Consider the following 19,673-nt stretch of genomic DNA (forward strand, 5'->3'; position numbering starts at 1 on the left):
CAAAATGGATCTACAGTTTTTCTTGGCAGACAAGGCTCTGTTCAAAAGTTGCTCCTTGGGTTAGTCAAGCAGCATGATTTAACTTTCCAGGGAGAAACCCATGACTAGAAACCTCCATATGGAAAAATACATTAATGAAAATGCGTAATGAGTACGAAAAAATTTCTTTCTCAATTAATCCATGGTCGCATGAATCTCATGCTACTATGCTATAAAGGAGGAGGCTGGGGTGGAGGAGTGGATTGAACACTCTGTGTGACTGTAAACCACGTGGTTTTATCCTAATAAGCACAGCCTCATTATCTAATAGCCATACCTCAAGATGCTGGTCAATCACTTCCAGTCAAGGTCCCTTAATGCACGAAAAACAGAGCAAATAAAAGAGTGCAGTTAATCAAACAGCCACCAAGGTGATCAATATAAAAGGTTTTCTGACATCTGAAGTATAAGAAATAAATCACAACAAGGCTGAGGAATTCCTCTTTGTTTGTCCATAGTTTTAATTAGTATCATACACAAGCATGTTTCTATTAAAACACATTATATCAACTGAATCAAATAATAATGTACAAACAGGATCAGACTGGCAGGCCGTCTCAGCGTAATTCTCCTGCAGGAACAAACCTGGACACTAAAACTTGGCAATGGCACCTGATCTACAGGATCAACAACAAAACCACCACATGCCAGATCCATGTGAGGTACAATGGAGTTTCTTTTGTAGATTGTTTAACTGAGAACCAGGACTAGAGTCCTGTATAGTCTCCACTGGAGCCTGCTGTATCATTACCATGGATTTATCTGTTTTTTCCTGCCTTGATTCTGACATTTTGCGGCCAACTCTGTAGAAAACATTTCTCACAACCATACCAGACAATAGAGACAGGTGATGTTCAGTAGAGTCGTAGGTTTGCTCGTGCAGGATGGATAAATGCATTAAGACAGCTTGTCATTACAACAAAAACATGTCAAACTTTACATGACGATGACCATATTCCAGTGTTATCATCAATGAGAAAAGCACTGTAAGCACACTTGCGTGTCAACCGCCATACTCGTGTTTTATTGCACTGTTTTAGTACACTTCATGTTGTGTTCTTACTTTACTTTTCTGTGGGTTAATACTTAGGCTGATACTCTGGATTAAGGCCATTTGATGGTAAAGTTCCACCAAATTTACCACTTACTTCATCAGGTCCCACAGATATACAATCCCTGCCCTTGTTCATGCAAACAGAAGAAATCAGAGCCGTCAGGACAGAGCCAAAGAGGAAATTTGAAGGTTGGACTGGATAAACGGAGACAGAAAATACCAACGGCTGTCTTCTGAAGGTGTTCTTCTGCTCGGCAAAGGGGGCTGGTGAATCTCAGTTAACCAAGAGACAACACAGTTCAGGTAAAATCTGTCCATCCGCTTTCCAGTAACCTGTATCTGGACAGAGCACTAGTGGGGTTTCCATCCTAGACTTTCAAAGAAAAGAACAGCTTCATACATATTGGACAAGTTAGTGTATGGATAAAAGCGAACAAAGGATGATCTCTCTAGAATAACACGCTTACGTAAGCTGTCAGGGCTGTTACTTGAACCTTTCCAGGAGCATTAAGGTTTAAAAAAGTTTGATAGAACTTTCCATTCCTGCTGATAGAATCCTATTTCATTTTGTTTGTTTCTTGGCCAGCTTCTGTCATGTCGCTTTGGGACATTATTACAACATGACATTGACTAATGGCATTCCAGCCACCTGCACACCTGATCAGCCCTTTTCTTCTCCCACACAAACGCTCGAACGGCTAACTCATACTACTTAAAAAAAAAAAAATCATAGATTTCATTCAAATAGCTGTGCAGAGTCCAAGAGGGCAAAAAGAGCTCAGGAAAGATGCAGCTATGATTGACCACCATGTGGAGCTGCAGCATTTCATTCCCCATCTCTTTAATACTTCATGTTTTACCCTCAGGCCCTCCTATAAGAGGATTTGGACATCTGACAAAGATGTTCATTTTTCAATGAATTTTGGAATTTCAGCATCCACACTGTGTCGACAAAATTTTCCACTGTGCAGATAAAAAACTGACAGTCTTCCCCCTGGGGCCCTTTTTGGCCCCATTGACTATCATTAAAACCACTTATTTTCATTTCTTCAGCCATTGCAATATAGAAATATGAAATCCTCTTAACTCCTCTGTAATCCAGTCAGAGGCATAAAAAATGCGCACGCAAAAAAAAAAAAAAAAAATCAGCACCAGATGTTGCCATGCCGTCACTCTGTGGTTGGCCCTGGAGGAACTGCAGGTGGTCCACCAGAGACCATTTACAATAAATAAATAAATAAAAACCATAAACAAAATTTTTCAAATTGAAATTGTTTTAATTACTTACCAAATTCTTGATAAAATCTTTATATTTTTAAAGGTTCCAGTGTCAGATGAACAGAACCAGTGTCATGGTTTAACTGGTGTTGGATTAACAGGTGGCCATCTGTTAAAGAGGTTGCATTCGCTCCCTGGTAAGGAGAATTTATCAGTGCCTTTGGCGATGGAACATTACTGAGAAAGAGACTGTGGTCGTGTCATTTGATGCGCTTCAATTGCCATCCCTAACGCACGCTGATAGCAGCGCATCATCGGTAAAAGCTCCACCAGCCTCTGCGTGGCCAGGTGCTTGATACCAGAGCCAAAAGCCCGCTCAGAGATCACCTCCCCGCCTCACCAGGTAAGTGAAAAAAAAAACAACAGGAGCAGTGGTATTTCACCAGCAGCTGAGGCCTCTTGTCTAGTCTACACTATGAACAAAAGATGGCGGTAAAATTCATTTCCTGTGCCCTCAAATAAAACTGCTCCTCAGGGAGCCGAGATGAACAAAGCAGCTGTTCTACGCCACTGGTGTGGGTGTGCTTGTAGAAAATAATTGGGGTGATAGTGTGTTTTTTGCTTACGTTTTTACATCCAAATACGATTTGGACTTGTGGGCCATGTCATGTAGTCTTTTGCCAGATTTCTAAAAATTAGTTTAGATTTTGTAATAAACTTAGATGGAAACCCCTCTGGTGTCCAGGTGAAAATACGAGGCCAGACCGGCTCTGTTTGTCCTGACGGTGAATGCAGTGAGTGTGTGCTTGAATGAAAATTAATCTCTAAAATAATCTCCAGACATTTTGACCACTCATAAAATAATCTTGGTACAGAATAACATACAGACAGGTAATGCTCCTTCCTTTTCCTGTTTGTTCTGCAGTTTGATTGGCTGCTGACGGGACCAGGGCGTGTCAGAATGGGGTATGGACCAATTGGAGCACACTAAATGGTGTGGTGGTCTTTGTAAGGCTTTTAAAATGGGTTTTAATTTATCAGTGGATATAAGTTTCCAGAAAATGCCCATCTGTGCAGCATTCCAGGCCCACTCTGGAGCTCATCACTCCCACTTTAGTCAATCTTTGGGTTTCCATAGGTTTCCCTTGCATGTGCTGTAGTTAGCCTCCAAACACCAGATACAGACTGCCAGTAATGCACTGTAATACAGTCACCTACCACTAGTAGCCACTGTGGCCATTCTTCAAGACTACCATGCTGCAACTATGCTCTTTAACCTGACGTAAACAACAGTGAACTGAAAGCACTGATAAAACTTAAAGGAACAGTGTGTTGTAGCTCTATTTTGATGTGGCTAAGCTGCATGGTCACATATAACTGTAACAATCAGTGATGATATTCAGAGCAGGGTTGTGGATGTGGACCTTCAAAGAGGATCAGTCAAGCAGTGATAACTTTGCTAACTCAGATCAAGGTCAGAAGTCTGAGATCAAAGAACTCAAAGATTAAAGTTAAGACTCTGGATTTAAAGTCAGAACACTAAGTTTAAGTCAGAACTCTGAGATCAAAGATTGAAGTCAGAATGCTAAAATCAAAGTCTAAACTCGGAGATTAAAGTCAGAATTCTGAAATCAAAGTCAGAACTCTGAGATTAGAGTCAGAACTCTGAGAGTAAAGGTTAAAGTCAGTATTCTGAGATCAAAGTCAGAACTCTGAAATCAAAGTCTAAACTCTGAGATCAAAGTCGGAACTCTGAGATTAAAGTCAGAATTCTGAGATCAAAGTCGGAACTCTGAGATTAAAGTCAGAATTCTGAGATCATAGAACTCAAAGATTAAAGTCAGGTCTCTGGGTTTAAAGTCAGAATACTAAGTTTTAGTCAGAATTCTGAGATCAAATTCAGAAGTCTGAGATTAAAATTTAGAACTCTGAGATTAAAGTCAGAACTCTTGAGATTAAAGTTTGAATTCTTGAGATTAAAGTTGGAACTCCGAGATTAAAGTCAGAGCTCTGAGATCAAAGATCAAAGTCAGAACTCTGAGATAAAGGTCTGAACTCTGAGATTAAAGTCAGAATTCTGAGATCAAAGTCAGAATTCTGAGATCAAAGTCAGAATGCTACAATCAAAGTCTAAACTCTGAGATTGAAGTCAGAATTCTGAGATAAAGTCAGAATTCTGACATTAAAGTCAAAACTCTTGAGATTAAAGTCAGAACTCTTGAGATTAAAGTTGGAACTCTTTAGATTAAAATCAGAACTCTGAGATCAAAGATCAAAGTCAGAATTCTGACATCAAAGTCAGAAAGCTAAAATCAAAGTGTAATCTCTGAGATTAAAGTCAGAATTCTGAGATCAAAATCGGAACTCTGAGATTAAAGTCAGAACTCTGAGATTAGTCAGAACTCTGAGATCAAAGTTGGAACTCTAAGATCAAAGTTAGAATTTGAGATTAAAGTCAGAACTCTGAGATTATAGTCAGAATTCTGAGATCAAAGTTGGAACTCTTAGATTAAAGTTGGAACTCTTAGATTAAAGTTTGATCTCTGAGATTAAAGTCAGAACTCTGAGATTAAAGTCAGAACTCTGAGATTAAAGTCAGAACTCTGAGATCAAAGATCAAAGTCAGAATTCTGAGATCAAAGTCAAAATGCTAAAATCAAAGTCAGAACTCTGAGATTAAAGTCAGAACTCTGAGATCAGATTTAATGTGACATCGAGACATGTGCTGGCCACTGACTGATTTGAGAACATTGTCACTGGGACATTCATGAGAGACTTTTGGCACGAGAATCAACCCACCATTCTGAAATTCTTTGGAACCTTGGACTCACGATACGGCTCTCATACGGCGTCCCAAACCGCCCTGTACTTTTCAATAGGGTTGTATTACTACTTGCAACCATTTTTGAAACAAAATCTTATCTCCGCACTGAGACAAAACCAGGTACACTATCACCTCAGCACAGGAAAAAAAAAACATTGACATCAATAGACATCCATATTTAATTTACTAATTAGTAGTAATTAAAATCAAGTTTTCTTAAGGATGGTTGTGTATGGAAAGATGACGTGTTGGAAAGACAAATTCAGAGAATACTGTATGACAAGATGGGACTTCTCTGAAAATTAGACACTGGAAATGAAATCCAGAATGTGCTTCACTGGAATTAAATCATAAATATTCGGTATGTTTGACACCCTTGGCCCAATCAGCAGACATCTCAGAGCAGAAACCACTGACACACATCCATTGTAGACTTATGAAGTCAAAAAAACAACAATAAAAAATAACAATATAAAACATTTAAGAAATAAAAAGCTTATTACAGAGATATGAACAGAAACAATAACATTTCTCCTTCTCCAGTTAAAGTACCACTTCCTTAAATCTGGACAGACCAGGTTATGTCACAATAAGAAGATTATTATTAACATTATTCTCATTATTAATATCTTACAAAACCAAAATCAACAGTGCAATAAAAAGGTTCTTAATCCCTCGCTCGGCAGGAAAGAGAGAGAGACGACAAGGGGCTGGGTTTGGCGGCGAGGAGCGAAGGTTACATCCAAAAATAAGAAAAAGAAGGGAAGGAAAGAGGGAAGGAGGAAGAGGACAAGCAGTTCACAAGAGACGAGGGAGGAAGAGGAGAAGCTTCTCAGGATTATATAAATGTGAAATAATTGAGGGATGGAAGGATGGAAATGTGGAGGTAGAGAGGAGAGTCGAAAACAAAGGAGGAGAAGGAGGGAAAGGAAACTATGAAGGCAAATTTGTGGTTACTGGTTTAAAATGAGAGGAGAGTAGGATCATGGGTAAAAGTTATGCAGAAGATCCACAGAACAGACTCCAGCTAACAGGCTAACGCTGCTAAGGTGTGTCTTCACGGCTGTTTTCTTCTGTTTTTACACGTTCTGATGAGGCTTAAGGTGAACGTGACCGACTTCAAAGAGCAAAACAGGAAGTTTGTGTGAGGTCTGAAAAGATTTAGAGGATGTTTTGTGGATCTGTTAGAAGCACTGATACCACTGACCTGTTCAGTATCAAACATTCACATGGCTGCTGGTCTTATTTAACCCCTATTTCTTAAAGCCCAACCCAATGAGACGAGTTACAACGGCTTGCAGAGGCACAACTGAAAGCCTGTCAGCTCACACTGCTGCAACTTGAGGCGGCGACGCGTCGCTTCCATCGCAGCAATGCTCTCTGAATAATTTGGCCAATTGGAGGCACAGCAAAGAAAAGGAGATCTAGACGTGAGCCCTGAGGAACTCCAAAAGTACCAAAGCTTTAAAAACAAAGTGCATCTTATAAGACAGCTGCAAAGGAGAGGAATGAATCAAGCAGACTCCTGCACACTTATCCAAATTATACAAGAACTTTGGCCATGCTTTAGCACATTAGTACAATTTAGATATTGTGCAGGAGTTTGCCTGCATATTTTGTCATCTAAATCCAAGAACTTACTCACTATTGTGTTCCTAGAACTTCTATTTTTTGCTGTTGTTGTATGAATGCTTAATGATAATTACTGCAGTAATATTAAGGTTTAAAATTTTGCATTTTACCATGATTTGTCTCACAATGTCTGACAACATTCTAAGGAATGGTGTCATGTTAACCTTTGCGTTTCTTTTCTCAGGTTTTAATGAGAGAAAATCATCCCTATCAAAATGTTTGTCCTGTGTAATTTGGGTAAAATGCAAAGTTACTGATTAATATCATAATATGGTTAATAAATACCAGTTTCACAACAAGATAAAAGATGTCAGCTTCTGTTCCCCAGAGAAGACATCTGCAGGTAACTGTTGATTAGTGTGCTTTTTCTGCTGGTACTTTTAAAAATACTGCAAGTACAAAGACATAGGCGCAGTCTCCAAAACATGCCAACACGGTTGCATGTCAGTGTCACTGAAATTCCTTGTTCCACTAAAAGAAAGAGTACTTGAACAAGGAAATAAGAAAGGAGCAAGAGCTAGTAAGTTTTAAAACGCCATCTAAGGTGAGAAATCCCAGATGAAGTATGATTTTTTTGTAACAATCCAATCCAGTGGGGAATGATGATTTAACACTGGCATGTACAGATGGAGGTGTTGCTTTGGTTTCTGACATGTTTTACTTCTTTTGTTTGATACTTTACAAGATTAAAAAAAGGTATCAGTGCGTCTCAAAGCAGAGGGTAAGGGAAGGACTGGGGGTCAGGAGGTATTAATATAAGGATGGGGACATGATGGTTGAAGGGGAAAGCATTTGGGGATGGGAGGTTTTTGATCAAAGAGCGAGTGTGTTTAAGTACAGGTGGGCTTGGCCTGTTCTGTTTGTGGGCGTGTCTGTCTCTCAGGAACTCCTCTTAGTCCTGGAGTGTTGGATCAACCACTGAAGAGTGATGTCTGCAGAGAGAGACAGATGTGATGTCAGCAGACACAGAGAGAAAAGAGAGAGGGAGAGACTAAAGGCTCAGGAAACCTGAATTTTTCCACATTATTCTAACATTTTGAGATGGTGGATTTTTTATTTGTGTGAGCTGTAAGCCATAATCATCAAAATTTTACTTAAGTATTTCAGTATTTGTATGAGATGAATCTAGAATTTATGAAAGTTGTGTGACTTTTTGAAGTAGATAAAGGGGAAAAAATGAACTTTTACACAATCTTTTAATTTTTTTGAGATGCACCTGTACACTCATGGTTGCTTTTAGTTGTTTTGAGGCACCTGGCAAAGACCAATATGAAGTCCTTCCCCATTTAGCTTAAATAAATTAAAGCATATTTAGAAGCATCTCTTTTCATAAACCAAAACAGAGAACTACAGGACAAAAGTCATTATCACAGCTCATGCTCCCCTAATTATGCAGAACTCATATCCTTCTTCAACCCAAATAGAACAGTGACTTTAAAAAACAGCATGGCACAGCTCTCTATGACAACTAGAACACATACAGACCAACAACCTTTTCCTTTTGTTAACCTTTGTAGGCATCTTTTTGGAGAAGTGGCTTTTTGCCAACCATGGCCTACTATTTAGCAAAAAAAAAAAAAACAGAGGGAAAGGCCCTAACATCCCCAGCTTCACCAACATCCTGTCCTCTGCCTTTGAAGATGATGTCATCCGTTGAAGCGTTTAAAAAGTTCCCTTCCTCTGCCTTTGAGGATTATGTAATCCTTTAAAGCGTATAAAACATTCCCTTCCTCTGCCTTTGAAGATCATGTCATCCTTTAAGCCTATAAAACATTCCCTTCCTCTGCCTTTGAGGATCTCATCCTCAAAGCTTATAAAACATTCCCTTCCTCTGCTTTTGAGGATGATGTAATCCTTTAAAGCTTATAAAAAATTCCCTTCCTTTGCCTTTGAGGATCATGTCATCCTTTAAAGCTTTCAAAACATTCCCTTCCTCTGCCTTTGAGGAGCTCATCCTTAAAGCTTATAAAACATTACCTTCCTAGGCCTTTGAAGATGATGTCATACTTTAAAGCGTTTAAAACATTCCCTTCCTCTGTCATAGGAGATGATGCCATCCTTTATAGCTTTTAAAACATTCCCTTCCTCTGCCTTTGAGGATGATGTCATCCTTTAAGCCTATAAAACACTCCTGTCTGCCTTTGAAGATGATGTCATCCTTAAAGCATTTAAAACATTCCTTTCCTCTGCCTTTAAAGATGATGTCATACTTTATAGCTTTTAAAACATTCCCTTCCTCTGTCATAGGAGATGATGCCATCCTTTATAGCTTTTAAAACATTCCCTTCCTCTGCTTTTGAGGATGATGTCATCCTTTAAGCTTATAAAACACTCCTGTCTGCCTTTGAAGATGATGTCATCCTTAAAGCATTTAAAACATTCCTTTCCTCTGCCTTTAAAGATGATGTCATCCTTTATAGCTTTTAAAACATTCCCTTCCTCTGCTTTTGAGGATGATGTAATCCTTTAAAGCTTATAAAACATTCACTTCCTTTGCCTTTTGAAGAGGATATCATCCTATAAGCTTATAAAACATTCCTTTACTCTGCCTTTGAAGATGATGTCATTAGAACTTGAGAAACATTCCAGCCTTGGCTTTTGCATGCAGGCCACTGCCTTGTTTAGTATTTTGGAGGCCCCTCTCCATGTAGTTAATAAGTGATTAAACCATTTCAAAGCATCTCTTTACAGATACCAAAGCCAGAGAACTACAGGACAGACCCAAAATCTAAATCCCCAAATTGCCAAGAGGACTTCATCATCACAACTCAAACTTAGCACATCCTGATAGTTGGACATGTCTATCTATATATACATGCCTTAATCAGTTAGAGTAATTTCAGACATCCCCAGGCAAGGCTAGAACTTGGGCTGACACTGCTGCCACAATGCAAGAAGTCTCTACTCCTTGTAGGCCAGGGTACTCCAACTTCCTCCCACAGTCCAAAGACAACCTTGTTAAGATCAACTGGTGACTCTAAATTGCCCGTAGGTGTGAGTGTGAGCATTTATCTGTGTCTGTATGACAGCCCTGTGATTGACCAGTGATCAGTCCAGGACATACCACACCTCTCGCCTAGAAACAGCTTGGATCGGCTCCAGAAAGTAAGTGTTTTGAATATACTTTTATCCTCTCTGTACTTCAGGAGATCACAATTCCAATGATCCCTTTTTAAGTATCTAATTTCACCTTATGCAATAAAAATATGGATTCAAACACACCCCTGCTGGAAGGTGTTGCAAATTCTAGGATATAATCAACCCAGCATGTATGTCTGTGTGTCGTACCAATGTTGTCTTTCTCCTTGCAGGAGATGGAATAGCAGCAGATCTCTCTGTCCTGGATGGCCGACAGGTTCCTGAATAAAAATGCACACACAGTCTGTTGAAATGCAAATATAGAGCCATTGCAGAAAGTGGCAAATTTCAAACAAATAGCTAAAAACACATTTAAATACATATGCACTGGTTAAGTTTAGAGGATCTATAGTCACATTTTAATACTGTAAAATCTGGTATATAAGTCTATTTTTGTGTTTTCACTTTAAGTCTTTTTGTCCTTAGGGAAGTTTTTTAATGCAAAAGAGATATTTTGCCTTAACTGGGAGCATTTCAGGTGAAATAAGTTTCATTTAAATAAAAAACAATCAAAAAGAGAATGCATTTGTATGTAATGTCTTAGTGCGCTCTTAGATCTCCAACAATATTTTAGAAGAGTTTTTAAGATTATGGACAGACCTTAAATCCAATCTGTCATTTTACTATCTGCTTTTTTATTTTAAACAGTACTAGGGAGATAAAGCTATTCATCTTCCTTGTTTATTTTCTTTGTTATAAAACTGCAGCTTCTGTGTTTTCTGCCAGCTTGTTTTTGGAGAAAAGTTGCAGCTTGTACGTAACGCCTATAATGGTACGTTCTGTGGTAAATACTGATGAGAACACATTCAGACAGAGTAAGACGTGGTGACTTACATCCTCTCTATGAGCTCCTTCTCATCCAGAGCCCCTGGTAGGTCCCTCTTGTTTCCCAGAACCAAAACCTGCAGAAACACAGGGAACACACATCAGCTGATCATAGAATATAACAGCTGTGAGCCACAGCGGACCAGAGGGAAATTCTCATGAGTTATCCAGCAGCAGGATGCAATTTCAGACAGACTTTACATTTGATATTTCACAAAAAAACAACATTTTAACATCCAGATAGACTCCAAATATCAGTGACAAGGGCTGGCCAACATACTGACTTTTAATCAAGATGTTGACTGAATCTGTTTACATTTATAATGCATGCTCTGCCCACAGTGTACGTCACATGGACCGCTTTTGAAAGTATTTCAAGAAATACATTGGCTTATTTACATTACAGTATGCATCATGTTCTCTTATCTGTAATAAATAAAAGTTTTTCTTAAATAATTAAAATCTGCTCAACTTGCTTTCCTTAAGTCCCCATCGCCACACTAAAACTCTACATTAAAATACTTGTGATCTCAATATTAATTATTGAATGATCTAAATAATTGAACTATATACACCTTATCAAACTTTCTGGGTTTGTCCACTGAATAAACTCAGCTTTACAACAAGCATTCACTTCGTTGGTACTGTTTAGCACACAGTGTTTGTGATGATACCAGAGCAGAGGACATGCTTTATGTTGAAATACGGCTGTGTACGGGTTTGATTCATAACTTCTTTTACTGAACTCTGATTTCCAAAAAGTTGGGGTGCTATGTAAAAGTTAATAAAATCCCACAAACCCATATTTTATTCACAATAGGACATAAACAACATATCAGATGTAGACATTTTACCATTTCATGAAAAATATTAGCTCATTTTGAATTTGATGACAGCAACACATATCAAAAAAAGCTGGGATAGGGTAGTCAAAGGCTGGAAAAGTTAGTGGTACTACTGACAAACAGATGGAGGAGCATTTTGCAATTAATAAGGTTAGTTGGCAACAAAAGATTCAAAGAACATGGAGAAATCTCTGTGAGCAAAGGACAAGGCTGAAGGGGCCCTCAGGGGCCACTGCATTAAAAACAGACATGATTCTGTACTGAAATCACTGCATGGGCTCAGGAACATTCCAGAAATCATTGTCTGTCAACACAGTTGGCCGTGCCATCCACCAATGACAGTTAAAGCTGGATCATGGAGAGAAGAAGCCATATCCAGACACACTGCTGTCTTCTCTGGACCAAAGCTCATTTAACATGGGCTGAGGAAACATGGAAAACTGTTCTGTGGTCAGAGGAAACCACAGATGCTGTGTCCTGTGGACTGAAGAGGAGAGGGAGCATCCAACTTGTTCTCCTGGCTCAGGTCTAAAGCCTGCATCTCTGATGGTATGGGGTTGCATTAGTGCCTATGGCGTGGGCAGCTCTAACATCTGGAAAGGAACTATCAATGCTGGAAAGTAGAGAGAGATTTTAGAGCAACATATGCTCCCATCCAGACGTCTCTGTCAGGAAAGGCCTTGACTATTTCAGCAAGACCATGCTAAACCACATACCACATCCATCACAACAGCATGGCTTCACAGGAGAAGAGTCTGGAAAATCCAGCAAAGAAGCTACAATCACACATCAGACAAGAATGGGACAGCATTACTCTCCCAAAAGTGCAGCAACTGGTGTCCTCACTTCCCAGACGTTTACAGACTGTTGTTAAAAGAGGGGATGCTACACAATGGTAAACATGGCCCGGTCCTTATTTGTTTGAGATGTGTAGCTGCCATCAAATTCAAAATGAACTAATAATTTTCATGAAATGGTAAAATGTCTCAGTTTTAACATCTGATATCTTTTTTACCTTCTACTGTGAATCAAATATGGGTCTATGAGATCTGACAATCACTGACTTTTGTTTTTGTTTACATTTTACACAGCACAAACTTTTTTGGAGTTTAGGTAGCACTACAGGATTTGTGGATATCACATCAACCAAAGCACATGGTGAAGAAAAAGCCCCTGTGTTTAAAACCTTGACCACCATAGTGAGACAGACATCAGAAATGAGAAATAAACTCTGTTCTCTCTGTGTAAGTTTGTTTTCTTGGTTTCACTCGCTCTGTTAGGATTTGTTAAATCGGATTATTCTGTGTTGGGCAGGTTTGCTGTGGTTCAGCTGGCATTATTTGGTTCAGCGAGCTCAATCGTATTAGTCTCTTTCTGCTCTGGATCAGTCTGGTTTGGCTCTTACAGGAATGCCCTGCAGCTGCGGTTTGTCCAGCAGGTTGTGGAGTTCGTTCTTGGAGGCTTCGATCTTCTCTGGGTCTGCTGCGTCCACCATGTAGCTGCAGACAGAAAGAAACAGGAAGTCAGCTGAATGTTGTCTTAAATACTGACTCTGTTTACGTGGAAACACATCATGCTCTGCCCCGCTGAAGTGGACTCAAAACAAAGTCTGGGTCATAGAAGAAGCTGGCACAGCCTATCAGGATCATTTTTACTACATCTAATCCGAGCACGCAAACTACACTTTGGTGCTCTCTGTTCCATAAATGTGACCTACTTGCCCTGAAGCTCTGCTACCCAATCTCACCAAGACAACTGGGAAAATATGACACAGCAAGGCTGGAGGACTGCACTGGGATTCTTCCTGAAGATCAAACTTAAGGATCTCTCTAATAATGATTTAAACACACTATGTTTATTCTACAGCAGTGATACTCAATGCGTGGCTGTGGAGCCACATGTGGCTCTTTTGTGATTATTTGTGGCTCTTTTATGTCTTCATTTGAAATATTATTCTCCCAGAAAACAGGAAACTTTAACTTCAGAAATTAATCACATTATCAGTTTGTTTCCCAGACTTATACAGAATGCTTTAATTGTCAAACTTAATTGTACCATCTATCACATTTTTGCCCTTTTTCACCATTTTTGCCATTTTTCATCCAGCTAAGCTACCTTTATCATTAAATTCCACTTTTTCCTACTATTTTGCCCATTTTTGCCACTTTTCCCCTTTATTTTTTTTTGCTACTTTTCACCATCTGATCTGCCTTTCTCCATTAAGTACCCCTTTATTCCGAAATGTTTTTTCCTATTTTTGCCACTTATTTTTGACATTTGTTACCTTATTTCTATCACTTGTATCCCATTTTTTACCATGTTTTTGCTGCTTTTTCACAATTTTTCCCCAATTAAGCTACCTTTCACCATTAAATATCATCTGGTTACTGTTTTTTGCCCATTTTTGTCACTCGTAACCGCTTTTTACCCATTTTAGTCACTTTTCTTTCATTTTTTGCCACCTTTTTGCCACTTTTGGACCATTTTTGCTACCTTTTTCCTTTTTTCACTACTTTTTGCCCATTTAAAATTCCTTTTGCCATTAAATGCCACTTGTCTCCTCTTATTTGCCAGTTTTTGCAACTTCTTTTGGCCACTTTTATTCTAATTCTGTCCTTTTTCACATTTTTTGCCCATTTAAGTCACATTTTGCCAGTAAATACCACTTGTTTCTTATGTTTTTGCCTTATTTTGCCACTCTTGACTACCTTTAGGCTGTTTTAGTCACTTTTCTCTCATTTTTATGCCACTTTTTGCCACATTTGGACCATTTTTGCCACCTTTAACTTATTTCTATTGCTTTTTCAAGCTGTTTTTGCCACTTTCCATCACTTAGATTGTGGCTCTTGCCAAGGTATTTTTCAACAATTTGGCTCTTTGGTTGAGCAGGGTTGAGTAACACTGTTCTACAGCCAGGGAGCTCAATCGAACAAGATGACCTCAAGGTTAAAGCAGGGTGCACACCACAAGATAATCATGTTGATTTTTAGTCTGACTTCCTCCTTCTGACCAAAGTCAGCAAAGGCCCATTTATCTGATGGTTTTAAAGATTATTTTGACAGAGCTTCCTGTGGTGTGAGGAGTTTCACCCTCCCTGATCTGCTTGGAGGAAATTTTAAAAACTTATTTAATGGTCATGTCGTATGCAGCCGGCCTATGACAGATATTCAGCTATCACCCTGAATATTCAGCAGCTCTTTTCTTCTGCTCTGCTAACAGAGATTATCAGAGGGCAAATTCCCGTGAACGTCTCATTAAAGCCTCTGAGGCTTCTCCGTATTTCTACGGCCCGTTTAGGGGACAGTAACCAGAGTTTAGAAAACAAGAACTTACACAATCGCACTGACTCCTCGACAGTAACGCTCCCACATGCTCCTGAATCGAGGCTGACCGCCGATATCCCACAACTGCAGACAGAGAGAGAGTTTAAAGTTAAGTCAGAAGTCATGATTAACCCCTAAAACAGTGGCAGAGAAGCTGCTGTCAGCAGACGGTTTTTGTTTTCTCAAAACTGACTGGCGACGCCCTCAATGCTTGGCATTCACACCAAAGAGTTCGATCTTTGTTTCATCAAACCACAGAATTTTGTTTCTCAAGGTCTGAGAGTTCTTCAGGTGCCTTAGGCCAAACTCCAGGCTCCATGTGCCTCCTACTGAGCAATGCTGGAGCTCTGTCAGAGTGACCATCAGGTTCTTATCACCTCCCTGACTGAAGTCCTTCTAACCCGGCTCAGATTGGCTGAAGGGCCAGCTCTAGGAAGAGTCCTGATGGTTCCAAACTTCTTCCATTTATGGATGATGGAGGTCACTGTGCTCTTTGTACCCTTCCCCAGATCTGTGCCTTAATACAATCCTGCTTCAGAGGTCTACAGACCAAAACAAAACAGGATACTATGGCACTCATAGGTCAGTATTGCTGTATCCCATTTTCTGACAGCTACAGACTACCTACACTGGTGCGACTTTGATTAAACTGTTCATTTAACTTCAGATACTTTGAAATACACTGGATGTGTGGAGTCGGGATAGCTGGTCTGCTTGCTGGCTGAGCATGCTTTGGTGCTGTATGGAGCAACTGGGTGGAGCATGAGTGCACTCGAGGTCGTATTATAATCTAAACATTTTGCAGCAGAGGTGCTCTGGCTTAAATATCATACCCAGATTAAGAATAAAATATCTTTGTTTGGTCTACAAAATACAAAAAAACCCAATCACAACACTGTTGTCAGTCTTTTACAGAACCTGTCAATAATCATTTTTACGTTCTTAAACAACAGCAGGGATACGGAGGTGAATATTGTGATTCTTATTAGGCTATTTAAAGCCAAATGCAAGTCAACATAACTGGAATTCAATAGCTTTCCGACTTGTTATCAGAATGGTTCAACCTGCTGTAAAACAGTCAATTTACAGGCAGTATAACAGACTACCATTGATAACTCTGGGACATAAAGAAATGGATAAAAACACCTTCTCTTACTCTAAATAATGAATAAATAAAGTATAAATAATGGCTGTGTGAGGGTGCACTTACACCAATGAAATTCATATAATGCCCAAGCACACTTATGTTCCAAAGCCACGTCTTTTCAGTCAGTGTGAGTGCTCTGTACCATGCTCAGGCACAGTACACTTCCTTAGACCTGGCACAAATGGAGAGGGTGGGCTTCAACACACTGTGACTTCTCTTGCACAAGCATGGATGCTGCAAGGATGTGACCTTTAAATGATATGACCATTCCTCTAAACAAGCATTTTAAACATTTTTTGAATTCACTTTTTAGACTTTTAAACCTGGGACTGCATTTTGTGTTTGTAACATCTTTAACTATTCATTTACCTACTGATATTGTTTGCTGCTACAAAGAAGACTGGCACACGAAATCTGTTGTGTTTTTATTACGCAATGACAATGAAATATCTATCTGTCTATCTATCTATCTATCTATCTATCTATCTATCTATCAGCAGAGAGTTAGCTGACCAGAGTGATTCAGGATGAGCCACAAAGTGAGAAAACTCACTGCATGGTGTAGTGCAATAACAAACTACCCTGGCACCTTAAAAGAAAAAAAAAATGGGTATTGACCAGTATTGGCCAGTTGACTCACCTTGATGGTGACATTTCCTTTAGTGATCTTCCTCATGTTAAACCCGACTGTTGGGATCATGTCTTCACTGAATTGTCCGGACTGAAACACACACACAAACACAAGGTTACACGCAAATTTTTTTTGATTGACAATTGACACAACTTTCCAGAGGTGCATGCAGATGTTTCAAGGGAAAAAAAAAGTCTTCAAGAATCTTCACCTAGTCGGCCCTTTTAGATCAAGCTTTGGATAATCATGAAAACCTGCACAGAAACAATGCGTGGGAATGGATTTTTGCCTAAATCTGATTCGCAGATATTTCCAAACTCATTTTAACAAGTAAATAATTAAAAATTTACTTTAAGTCCTGAGTAACTACTGAGAATCGTACAGTAAAGTATAATCTTTCCTTACTGGCAAGAATAACAAGTGAATAGATCTCCAACCAGGTTGTTTAGATAAAGTCACACCTATAATAAGGTAAAATATACAGTAAAAATGACAGTGTTAATTTAACTCACATATAGTAATATTGTACACTTTAGAAGTGTCCATGCTCCATATAACCTACAGTAGTTACACCGTGGTGCGCGCAGGTGTGGGTGTTTGTCACTTTTGAAAGTTTTGAAATAATCGTTCACAACAGGACAGAAATGCAGTAACTCTAGAAAATCTCTGACAAGGTGGGTTATTTCTGGAAATAACAAAGCAGACAGTCGACCTCATAGCAAACCAGTGCATACTGATGAAGAACATGCCCTATGCTTCTTTAACAGCCACCTGAAGTCACAGACGGGACTCTAACTCCATGGATAACTTCACTCATGGTGCAAATGTGTCTCACATCAAAAATAGCAACAATGCACCAAAAACATGAGCAAAGGAACCCCAGCAGAGGTCAATGCACAGGGAATATCTAAACACAACTAAACTGCCCAAGGGCATGATGGGGAATTCTGCCCCCAATTCAAAATTGCAGGGGGGATTTTTTTGTTGTTGCAAAAATGGCTAGATAAAGTGGTGAAAATGGGCAAAAAAAGAGGAAACAAGTGGTATGCAATAGCAAAGGGTAGTTTACATGGACAAAAAGTGGCAAGGAATGGTAAAAAAAAAGCAAAAAATGGGATAAAAGTGGCAAAAATTGGGAAAGAGTGGCAAAAAAAATTGTGAAAAAGGGAAAAAAATGAGGAAAAAAGGAAACAAGTGGTATTAATTGGCAATGGGCAGCTTAAATGGACAAGAAGTGGCAAAATGTGAAAAAAAAAAAAAAGGGGGGGGGGGCAAAAGAAGGAGAAAAGTGGCAAAAAAAGATGTAGCACAAATGACAAAAAAAAAAAGAAAAAGAAAAGGGATATTTAATGATGAAAGGTAGCTTAAATGGACAAAAAGGTGAAAAGGGCAAAAATGGGATGAAAATGGAAAAAAATGGGTGAAAAGAGGCAAAAAGAAGTGGTAAAAAAAATATGAAAAGGGTATTTAATGGCATTATAACTGAATAAGAGGGAAAGGCAGATGTTTAAGGACATGTGCAAACCAAATTATCCAAAATATATTAATGTTAAAAATGTTTAAGGATTAGACATAAATGTTTGAAATGTTGTTTATTTCTTAAATATTATTTTTATTTATTATTTATATTTTTTGTTCAATTTGAATCCTTTTAGTGGGTGGGGGTCCACCGACTGAATAATTTCTTTTTAGGGGAGGCTCTCTCTCACACACTTTGAAAACCCCTGCTTTAGTGGATTTCACAAGAAATGTGTACACAGCAAGTTAGTTTGATAATGTAGGTAATTTGATAGTTATGGAGACTGTGTCTCTTAAATCAATAAATGTTCTGTCATTTTAATGAAGGTTTGTGTCACAATGCACCAAAGACAAATAAAATGTCATGATATCAAAACAGACATTTTCTAGAACCGTGTCAAACTGATAATGCCGGTATTATGAAATGACACGGTTAAATTCATCTACAGCAGATATCTGACCCTCCACATGAAATAATTGACTCATTCCCGTCCTGCTGAAGCTAACAGCTGACCTCACCACCGCAGGATAACAATGGATGCAGACAGATGCTAACTGACAGCTGGCGTTAGCACACGGAGCTAACACATGAAGCCTACCGCTATCACGTTGACGAAGGTGGTTTTCCCGGAGTACTGCAGCCCCACCAGGGTCAGCTCCATCTCCTCCTTCCAGAAGAGCGCCTTGAACCAGTCCAGCAGTTTGTTAATTAGCGCTATCATCTTTATCGTCCGATGCTAATGCTAGCTGCGGCTGCTGCTCCTACGGCTAGGTGGCTGTGCTAGCTAGCTAGCTGGCTAACGCCCGGTTGTCTTTTTGATTTGGGGGCTGAGTGTAATTATGACAACCACGGACGGTAACCGGAATCCAGCGGTAGCGGTAGACTGTGTGAGACGTGACAGGACTATCCGAGAAACCGGCTTTTTCTGTCGTTAATATCCGCTCTTTATTTTCGGCTTTCTCTGATGTTTACAGCTACGCCTTTTGATTTTTTAACAACCACCAAGCTAGCTATGATAATCTGTCGACATCCGGTTAAGCCCTTCAAAATAAAACATCGAAGGCGACATTCAACACTCAATAAACATGCAGAATGGACAAGAACACTTTTCTAAATGAGTTGAAATGCAGATATTAATGAACAAGCTTTGTGTTTAACATCTGACTTTTTCCTTCTAGCTGTTGTTGTTGTTCATAATTGTTGAAAAACCAAGCGGGTGTTAGGAGTTCTTCTTCCTGTTTGGGTGGGGTTGATCGAGGAAGCGGAACAAAAAAGGGCAAAGACTAGAAGAAGAGAGAGCGACACATTTGTGAGATTTAAACACTGCCATCTGCCGTCAACACGTGGTTTCTATAATAAACTAAATAAACGTATTATTATTATTATTATTAGGGCCCGAGCACCGAGTGGTGCGAGGACCTAATTGTATTTGCTAGGATTATTTTACTTATGCATCTGCCGTCATTGCATGGACTTTT

General features: G+C 39.2%; 1 protein-coding gene across 1 annotated transcript; it reads right to left on the minus strand.

Moving 5' to 3' along the window:
• Positions 1 to 4,175: 4,175 nt before the first annotated feature.
• On the minus strand, positions 4,176 to 19,330 carry LOC121517813 (ADP-ribosylation factor-like protein 8A). The gene is made up of 7 exons (XM_041799861.1): positions 18,794 to 19,330; positions 16,686 to 16,766; positions 14,909 to 14,982; positions 12,981 to 13,074; positions 10,740 to 10,807; positions 10,056 to 10,126; positions 4,176 to 7,699 (listed from the first exon to the last, which is right to left on the minus strand). Exons 1-7 carry the CDS (start codon positions 18,914 to 18,916, stop codon positions 7,647 to 7,649), a joined length of 564 nt encoding a protein of 187 aa, XP_041655795.1. The 5' UTR covers positions 18,917 to 19,330; the 3' UTR covers positions 4,176 to 7,646.
• Positions 19,331 to 19,673: the final 343 nt, after the last annotated feature.

The sequence above is a fragment of the Cheilinus undulatus genome, linkage group 11 (assembly GCF_018320785.1).
Source record: "Cheilinus undulatus linkage group 11, ASM1832078v1, whole genome shotgun sequence".
NCBI classification, from domain to species: domain Eukaryota; kingdom Metazoa; phylum Chordata; class Actinopteri; order Labriformes; family Labridae; genus Cheilinus; species Cheilinus undulatus.

Coding starts and splice junctions, on each gene's coding strand:
- LOC121517813 (XM_041799861.1), bottom strand. CDS start 18,916: ATGATAGCGCTAATTAACAAACTGCTGGACTGGTTCAAGGCGCTCTTC. Junction 13,075..14,908: donor CGAGGAGTCAGTGCGATTGT/GTAAGTTCTTGT, acceptor TTCTGTCTGCAG/CTACATGGTGGACGCAGCAG. Junction 7,700..10,055: donor CAAGGAGAAAGACAACATTG/GTACGACACACA, acceptor CTCTCTCTGCAG/ACATCACTCTTCAGTGGTTG.